Consider the following 9,324-nt stretch of genomic DNA (forward strand, 5'->3'; position numbering starts at 1 on the left):
AAATTTTGTACCAAATTTTATATCAAAATGAATATTCTTAGCATATTTCTTACACCAAAGTTTTTCATCTCCAACCCATTTACACCAAATTTTATTTCATCTTCAATCCATTTACACCAAATCCTATTTATATACTAAAATAATTTTTATTCTTATAATTTAAAATTTTAATTTTGTTTACTTTAATTATTTTAATATAAAATATAATTTTGATATAAATAATAATATTTTAAAATGAACTTTTTGTTTTTATATATTTTAATTTTTAATTATTTTATAGTCGATATTGATCTCGTTTTAAACGTCTCAATGTGATCTTTAAATCTTTATAATTTATTTTTAATAATATAAATTTTTAAAAAGAAACAATTGACAAAAAATTTTTTAAAAAGTTCTACACCAAAATGGTGTAAATGAATAATATTAGACCATATTTGGTGTTACATTATTCATTTACACCTTTTTGGTGTAGAATTTGGTATCTTCTTTGAAGGAAGGTTGCACTAACATTTTGCACTAAAATGGTGTTTTAGTGCCTTCTTTGGAGATGGTCTAACATGAATAAAACAGTGAAAAGAGTTTTTGTCTGTCCCTATAAATTTCCTCTGCTACCAAATATGAGACTAATTTTATGGTTTCTTCATCGGAATTAGTGAAGCATGGACTGAACCCTCTCAAATCCAATCTCCAACCAAACAAGTGAACAACTTTAGGTCAGTTACAGTGGATGTCCCTAGCGGTGTTTATTTAATACTATGTTCTTTCTACTTGGGAAAAAAAATCAAATAAACTCTTAAACTTTACCTAAAAAAATCAATTGATTTCTAAATTTTTAAAGTGTAATTATATTCTTTAATATTTTATATTGAGATAATGATGTTCAAAAATCGATAAATGACCTGTTATTACAGGTCATTAGCGTTCCGATATCAATTTTATCCATCTCCTACAACAATACAACGACCTTTGTCTTCTCAAATGGAAGGCCTTGCGCCGGAGAATGCGACCAACTGGTCGCTTTCCCTGGTAGACAGCGACCAATGACAGTTCAGTTGTTGCCGGCCATCGTATTGTCGTTGTAGATGGATAAAATTGATATTAGAATCATAATGACCTGTAATAGCAAGTCATTTACCGATTTTTGAATTTTATTGTTTTAATATAACATGTTAAAGGATGTAATTACACTTTTTTAAATTTTAAAAGGTTTCTTTAAAAAATAATAATTTTAGGGCTAATTGACTTTTCTAAAGTTTAAAAGTTTATTTAACCACTAGTTTTTTACGCGCATTGCGCGATAAGGATAATGCCCAATATTTTTTTTTTAATTTTTTATTTTTAAATAAGTACTTTAAAGTATATCAAGGCAGCATTAAAAAAAAAAGTATATCAAGGCAAGATTATATTGAAATTGTTCATGTATAGATACTTGAATGTTAAATTTGCGTATTTAAATACGTAATTCTAAGTTTACAAATGCAAGATAATTAATATAGTCAAAATTGATTATAATTGTCAATAAAATAATTGTAAAGGTATATATGGTTGAAACCAAATACGGGACATAAGGGAGAGCAAATAAAAGTTAGGGTATAAAATATTAAATATATGCTAATATTGAAGAGCTAACTGCTGATTGTCAAACAAGGACATTGCGAGATAGTTTTCCACTTCAAATTGTTGTGTGATTTGAATACTCTTTTTGTCAATAAATCCCCCAAGTAGTTAATATGATTGACTTAATTATATTTTTTAAACAATTATTATTATTATTATTATTATTATTATTATTATTATTTATTATTATTATTATATATACCCTTAGGTCATTTTACATGTTAATAAAATACTTGGTAATAAATATATAGCATTATTTTGTATTATAACTTTGATATTTAATTAAAAAATAGTGCACAAAAAAAAAGATAATAGACAATGTAGTGAATATAATCAATTGATTAATTTGAATGTAAAGAATTTTTACATTGGAGAAATATAAAGACAATATAACTAATAAAATTATTTCTCTTAATTAATTTATTGATAATGAATAATTTTTTTTTAATAAAGACATTGTAGGGACAATGTAGCGAATATAATCAATTGATAAATTTGAATGTAAAGAATTTTTAAATCGGAGAAAAATAAATACAATATAACTAATGAAATTATTTCTCTTATTTAATTTATTGATAATGAATAATTTTTTTGTGAATAAAGACATTGTAGACACATAATTCTAAATTAAAGAAATGCATATGTATTATTTTTTGTTGTAGCTACTAAATTATTATTTAATTTATAAGAGTAAAATAGAGTACTAATTATGTCAACTTTGATTGGGATGAGGTTCGAACCTAAGACCTTTTTTTTTTTTTAATTGAAATCAATGAGTAAGTTAACGGTGAACTAACGACAATTCTTAAAATTTTAACGGAATTAGTAACGGTGTGTGGGTATTTTAGGAAATTTTAGTGTAAAATTTAAATCTTATCAATCTTTTAATCAATCTGAGCCATTCATTTGAAAATAGTGCACAAAAAAGATAATAGACAATGTAGTGAATATAATCAATTGATGAATTTGAATGTAAAAATTTTTACATTTGAGAAAAATAAAGACAATATAACTAATGAAAATATTTCTCTTAATTAATTTATTGATAATGAATAATTTTTTTTTTACTGAATTAAGACATTGTAAGGACAATGTAGCGAATATAATCAATCAATAAATTTGAATATAAAGAATTTTTATATTGTAGAAAAATAAAGACAATATAACTAATACAATTATTTCTCTTATTTAATTTATTGATAATGAATAATTTTTTTTGTGAATAAAGACATTGTAGACACATAATTCTAAATTAAAGAAATGCATATCTATAATTTTTTGTTGTAGCTACTAAATTTTTATTTATATAATTTATAAGAGTAAAATAGAGTACTAATTATGTCAACTTTGATTGGGATGAGGTTCGAACCTAAGACCTTTTTTTTTTTTTAATTGAAATCAATGAGTAAGTTAACGGTGCACTAACGACAATTCTTAAAATTTTAACGGAATTAGTAACGGTGTGTGGGTATTTTAGGAAATTTTAGTGTAAAATTTAAATCTTATCAATCTTTTAATCAATTTTAGCCATTCATTTGATTAAAATCTGTGACCGTCATTTTTTCTACCCATTATAGGCCTAACTCTCTTGGGCTCTTATTAGTATATATAGTAGATATAGTAGATTTAAAAAAAAAAAAAAAGAACAAAAAAAGATTTTGAGAAGGATTAAATATAGAAATCCTCGAGGCAAGATGGCGTGTCTCTCAAGTCCGGTATAAGCGCCTGAAGCATAGCGAGAGGGACACAGAGAGAGACAAGAAGAATTGTCTGTTCACACACACTCCTATATCTTCTTCTTCAAAGAAGAAAGAAAAAATAAAGGAGAAGAGATCCAATAAAACCTCTCGTTTCCTCTCTAATTTGGACGCTTCTCCCTCTGCTTCTTCTTCTGGGTAAGCTTAACCCCCTCTCTTTCTCTCTCTCTCTCTCACTCCCCTCCCCATTCCACATATTTTACAGTGTGTGAGCTTGAACTTGGGTATCTGTTTCGTGTTTGGGGTGTGGGTAATTTGTATGTCACTCACATTTCTCTGCTTTTGTGTTTTTCTTTCATTTCTCATGCGGTTTCAGCTCCGTTTTCTGTGAACCCAAGAAATTTTGGGAATTTCATGTTCGTTGCCAACCTTAAACTCGAAAAGCTTGAAGCTTGCTTCTATCATTTTTATTAAATTTTTTCAAGCAATTGCCGTATTTTTCTTTGAAATTGTTACGTTCTTGCTGTGAATGGCGTTTTGGGCTTGGGATTTTGAAGTTTCAATAGTAAGTGATTGCTGAAATTTTGTTAAATTTACTGTCTTTCTGTATTCTTGTAGCTGAATTTCGTCTACAGAATAAATTCAAAACAGGGTCTTGGATTGAATCTGGTTGCCTGTTCTCTGAGAAATTATACTGGACTTCTGGGCATTTTGCTTTGATATTCTTTAAAACCCAATACTGAAATATGATTGATTTTGTGCTTCTTTTGCTTTAGCTTCAGGAAAAATAAGAAAAAGGGAACCAAGAAGAGGCTTTTATGAGATGAACGGTGATCAACATATGGAGATGCATTACGTAAATACAGGCTTCCCTTATTGTGTTGCAGGGAATTCTGCATACTATTTTGATGGTTCCCAGGCCCCTTCACAGTACCCTAACCCGGAGCAATTTCATAATGAGGTTAATCCTTCAACTCTCGTGAACTTGATCTTCTAGTGAAGATGGATGGTAATGATATACTATACACCAGAGCTGTTTAGAGTGTTCAAAGTGGATTGATTGTTCGTTTGTTTGAAATATGAGGAAAAACAAAAATGTGTTTTAAGGAAAAGCTCTTATGTTAGCGATAGATATGCAAATAATTAGCTTATCGATGCATGTGGTAGGCCATGTCTATGATTGAAGTTGCCTCGTTTCCGAATATTGATGTGAAGTGCTTACCCTATCTTGTAAACAGGAAACTACATACTGGTCCATGAATATGAATTGGTACAAATTTGGATTTTCTGGCATGGAAAATTCTTATTACACTCCTTACGAGTGTAGTAGCCATTTATCAACGATGGATCTCACCGAGCAGCAGCCTCCTTGGAACTACCCGGTCATGATGAACGTCGAAGAACCCGAGGCAGTAGAGACTGTAGAGGAGTCAACGTCGGAGGAGAATACAGCCCCGAGTGTAGATGCTAACCCTGAAGATAGTGAGTTTCATTTGTTATCGGAAAAATGATGCTATTATCAAAAGCATAAACAAGGTTTCGATTAAATGATAGGTTTTTATTTTTTCTTTCAGAAGCTTAGAGCCTTAGACTGCTCTTCTTTATGCCAATCATATGCTTTTGATCCTTTAATGGCGCTTGCTATATTTGCTACTGACTGCTCTTACTCTTGAAATCTTGAATAATTGTTGTCTAGGCAGATTTTGATGATTTTTGTCTTTTTTTTCGTCTCAATAGGTAATCCAGAACAGCAAGATGGTGCTAACGATCAGGTATGGTGCCCAAAAATTATGTTTTAACTGAAATCTGTGAGCTTTTAAGTTCTGATGGATACTCATTATTATTTTTCGTGATTCTTTACTAGAGAAATAAATAGTTATGAACTGGAAAGTATTATGAAGCAGATGCCATATTAAACGTATGGGTTATTTTGTTTATGTTTTTGGTTTTGTAAACAAAAACATGTTTGCTGTCTTGCTTAGAAAGAATCTAAAAAACATAAATATGTTTTGTTTCATGTGTTTTTTGTTGATGTTGCTAAAAAGTGGGTACCTTAGGTAAATTGTGGATGGTTGAGCAGGATCAAAATGAGATGTATTGGTTAAAAGAAGTTAGGTGGGGTCAAAGAGAGGCATTATGAATAATTTGAAACTAAAACAAAAATAAGAAGCAAATCTTTTTAAAAGAGACCGATGCTTTGAAACATATTTAGCGAATAAAAATGTGAAAACATTATCAATGCCTTTCTTTTGATTATATGTTTTCAAGAATTTGAAAACGAAAATAGAAACAAGACTGTACAAGATGGCTGTTAAGTTCTTAGGTCCCGGGAGTAATGGTCTTTGGCAGTTGTGATGGATTAGGTACGAGGCTATAATTCCAATTAGGCAGTTAGAAATAGGTGGATTGAAAGACACACGACATCAAGTACGAGGTTTGACTGAGAATCTTAGATATGTTGATTACACCTGTTCTTGATAAAACATCTACTTGTGGTTACAGTTTACAAGGGTGAGAGTCTACATAAAATTTTCTAGGTGATGTTGTAAATTTATATTCCCGGGTTCATTTGGACATTGAATACTGGGATATAACATGCAGATATGGAATGAACGTCAGGAAGGAACAAAGAAGGTTGACGGGTTCTAATAGAATTCTAAGAAAATATATGCTGATTAGCCCTTGGTTAAGAAATAAGACTATAGGCATATCAAATATGGGAAAGGAATTAGAGACCAGAGTTATGACCTGATTCTTTATATCAATTGGGGCCTTGACTCGTTTTCTCTGGTGAATTGGATTGATTATGTGCCATTCCATATGTATTTTCTGTTAAGAGTCCACATTGATAAAATAAGAGAGAACATATGAGTTTATAAGACCATGAGTTAGACTAGCTAACTGGTTGAATTCAATTCTTTAGTGTGGTTTGATCCATATGTATTATAGCTCAGTTGAGTGACCCTAGTCCAAAATCTTGTTATATTATTCACTCTCTAACTTTTCATTCAATAAGTTTTTCGGCTATTTGGCATGCATAATAGCATTCTTTTCTGTCTGTAACACTGCAGGTCATTTTAGAAGATGATATCGATCCTGACAACATGACCTATGAGGTTCGTTACCGATACTAAATTGATCTAACTATGCATTGATACTTGGGTTAAATAGGATCACAACAGTCCACATCTGTAGTTGGTTTTTCTTGGATCTTCGCATCCCAAATTTGTATGTGGTTCGTAGAAACCGGTGACTCGAAATATCACCCTGCATTCTGTGGTTTCACATCCTTGATTATTGTCATTATAATTTATAATGCCTTTTGGCCAGAAAACAATCTGTCACAATGATGGGCCTTTTTTCTATTATTTTGTTTCATATTATTGCACACTCAGTCTCCTCAGTTCAATAATTGGATTTGATTGTTGTGTACTGTTTGAATGGACTTGATTGGAAAAAGCTGATTAAAACGCTTTTTTTTAAAAAAATATTTTTATGGTGGGGTATCGTTGGTAATGTTGATGGAGGATCTGTGCTTAATTCTTTCCACAAATTACCAACTTTTGTCATTTTGCGAGTTGTGAATTTCTTCCCGTCTCTTAAACTTGAAATTGTTACTTTTTGCAGGAGTTGCTAGATTTAGGCGAGGCAGTTGGAACTCAAAGTCGAGGTCTTTCTAAAGAACTTATCGATCTCCTTCCAACCTCTAAATACAAGTTCAGCTGGATCTTCTCCAAGAAAAGATACGGAGAGAGGTACCATTTCATTATCAAACCGTTCTGAGTTTCGAGAACAGGATTACTAGTTGAACAAATGTCGTGTTTCTGTTAAATTCGTGTCGTTCTGTGGTCCATTATATCTGACTTCCTCTTGCGTGGAAACCAGATGCGTGATCTGTCAAATGAAGTATAAACGTGGAGACCGCCAAATGAACTTGCCCTGCAAACATGTCTACCACTCCGATTGTGTGTCCAAGTGGCTGGGCATTAACAAGGTAAGCAAATACTTTGTTTGAGCCGAGGCGACTATGCCTTTAATACCTGCCTGATAGCTATCCTTTGGCCTCTTAGACATGCCCCATTTGCAACGCGGAGGTATCCATCGATGAACCTAGCCAATAGACTAGAGAAGAGCCGAAGTATAGTCATGGAAGTCCCGAGCAGGCTAGCATTAGCAAAGGTAAGCAATTACTTCGTCTAAGGGTGAGCTCGGTTCATTAGAAACTCAGAATAATGAAACATGTGCTCCATCTCAACTAACAGTGTGTTTGGTTGGGAGGAGGGAATTAGAGAGGAAATGAATTATAATCTAATAAGTTGGGAATAAAGTAAGAATTCAAATTACATTGTTTGGTTGGGAAGAATATAATTATTATTGGGAATGGGGAGGGAAGAAGTGATATAAAGACCAAAATGCCCTTGTGTAATACGCCCTTTGTCCCATTTTACCTGTCTTATTTTCCTTTTTAGTTTGTCCAAAATGTTGTCCTCTTTCCAAAATTGAACATTACCATCATTCTACTTTTTCTAAATTACCCTTATAACTTTTGCTTTCTTTATTGCTTTTATTTCCAAAAATGAGAAAAGTGGGGTATAATTGAAAAACACATAGCATTTACTTTAATTCCTTAAAAAGCGTGCAAAAAGTAAATGAGACAACCAATTTGGGACTGAGGGAGTAATAATAATAATTTATAAAGGGCAATTTAGTAATCTTCATGTTCTTTCCTTTCCCAACTGCTGCAGAATTGGAATTCCATATGGGTGTATGAATTCCAATTCCACAAAAGGATGGAGTTACAGGTCCCTCCAACCAAACAATGTAGTTTCACTAGCCAAAGAATAACAAACATTGCAAAAGAATTGCAAGTACATTGCGCCAAACAGGCCATAAAAGTCTAAGCTGATAGTTGGATGGCACATTTATGTTTATATATTATACGCTCGACAGAGAGTTAATCATAGTTTGATTGTGCAGACATGCCCAAGTGTTGATGAAAGGAGGCATTTGAACTATAAAACAGTGAAAGTGAAAGCAGAGAATGAGTACATTGCTGGAATAGTTTTGACCTCTTCTTCTTCCTTTGAATTGAAATCCTTTTTTGTTTCCTTACTGCTCAATAGAGTTAGGCTAGTTTGTAGAAGTAGTTATTTCTCTTTGAATGTAATATTATATTATATTATATATATATTATATATAATGTAGGAAAGAAAATGTTAAGGGATACTATCTGCTGCAGTTAGTTCATCATTCTAGAGTCCTTTCTTATATCCCAATAGTCCAATACTCATTTCACATCACTGCTGACTATATTGTTTGGTAGAGAAAATTTTAATTTATGCCCCTCACAAATATGTCAATTATCAGTGTCACTCTTGAATTATCAGTGGTGTAAATGTTGCCCCTCAATTTTCAAAACGTGGCATATATTGTCCCTCACTTAATATGAAGGAGAAAAATGTTGTTGACGGAAGGAGAACAATCGAAGAAAGAAAAATTGAAGAAAAAAACGTGGTCTTCGAACAAGAAAGATGATGGGTAACCACATTTACTTCACTAATAATCAGGGGAGGGGTAACATATGTCACGTTTTGAAAATTGAGAGGCAACATTTACACAACTAATAATTCAGGGATAACATTGATAATTGACATATTTGTGAGGGGCATAAATTACAATTTTCCGGTACAACTATTTGCTTCATCAAATCTCAACCTGCCATTGCATTAAGTCATTTATAGTAAAATAAACAACATTTGGCAGATTGTAGTTGACCAAGTTTGGATGAACGATAAGATGAGATCAGAGTAATTAGAGCAATGATGATAGGACTTTTGGTTGAGTGGAATTGGATTAGGAAAGAAATGAATATTATAATTAGATAGAAAAAGAATAATTTGAGAATAAAGTAAGAATTTAAATTTAAAAATACAATTATTAAAAATGAAAAGAAAAGAGATATAAAGACTAAAATGTTTATAGTATAATAAAACAACAATAATAATAACAA

At 31.5% G+C, this 9,324-nt stretch overlaps 1 protein-coding gene across 3 annotated transcripts; it reads left to right on the plus strand.

The window, feature by feature from the left end:
• The first annotated feature begins 658 nt into the window (after nt 1-658).
• LOC109151575 (E3 ubiquitin ligase BIG BROTHER) lies at nt 659-8,575 on the plus strand. 3 transcript variants are annotated; one of them, XM_019299441.1, is made up of 10 exons: nt 659-713; nt 3,284-3,512; nt 4,097-4,275; nt 4,553-4,796; nt 5,052-5,086; nt 6,386-6,430; nt 6,942-7,069; nt 7,200-7,308; nt 7,385-7,493; nt 8,292-8,575. In XM_019299441.1, the coding sequence occupies exons 3-9, from the start codon at nt 4,138-4,140 to the stop codon at nt 7,433-7,435; spliced, it is 750 nt and encodes a 249-aa protein (XP_019154986.1). In that variant the 5' UTR covers nt 659-713; nt 3,284-3,512; nt 4,097-4,137; the 3' UTR covers nt 7,436-7,493; nt 8,292-8,575. The 3 variants fall into 3 exon arrangements, with proteins under 3 accessions (XP_019154986.1, XP_019154985.1, XP_019154987.1); XM_019299440.1 differs by having other exon boundaries at nt 660-713; nt 4,091-4,275; XM_019299442.1 differs by lacking the exons at nt 659-713; nt 3,284-3,512 and adding an exon at nt 3,554-3,879 and having other exon boundaries at nt 4,091-4,275.
• The last annotated feature ends 749 nt before the right edge of the window (nt 8,576-9,324 follow it).

The sequence above is a fragment of the Ipomoea nil genome, unplaced genomic scaffold (genome assembly GCF_001879475.1).
Source record: "Ipomoea nil cultivar Tokyo-kokei standard unplaced genomic scaffold, Asagao_1.1 scaffold0268, whole genome shotgun sequence".
NCBI classification, from domain to species: Eukaryota; Viridiplantae; Streptophyta; class Magnoliopsida; order Solanales; family Convolvulaceae; genus Ipomoea; species Ipomoea nil.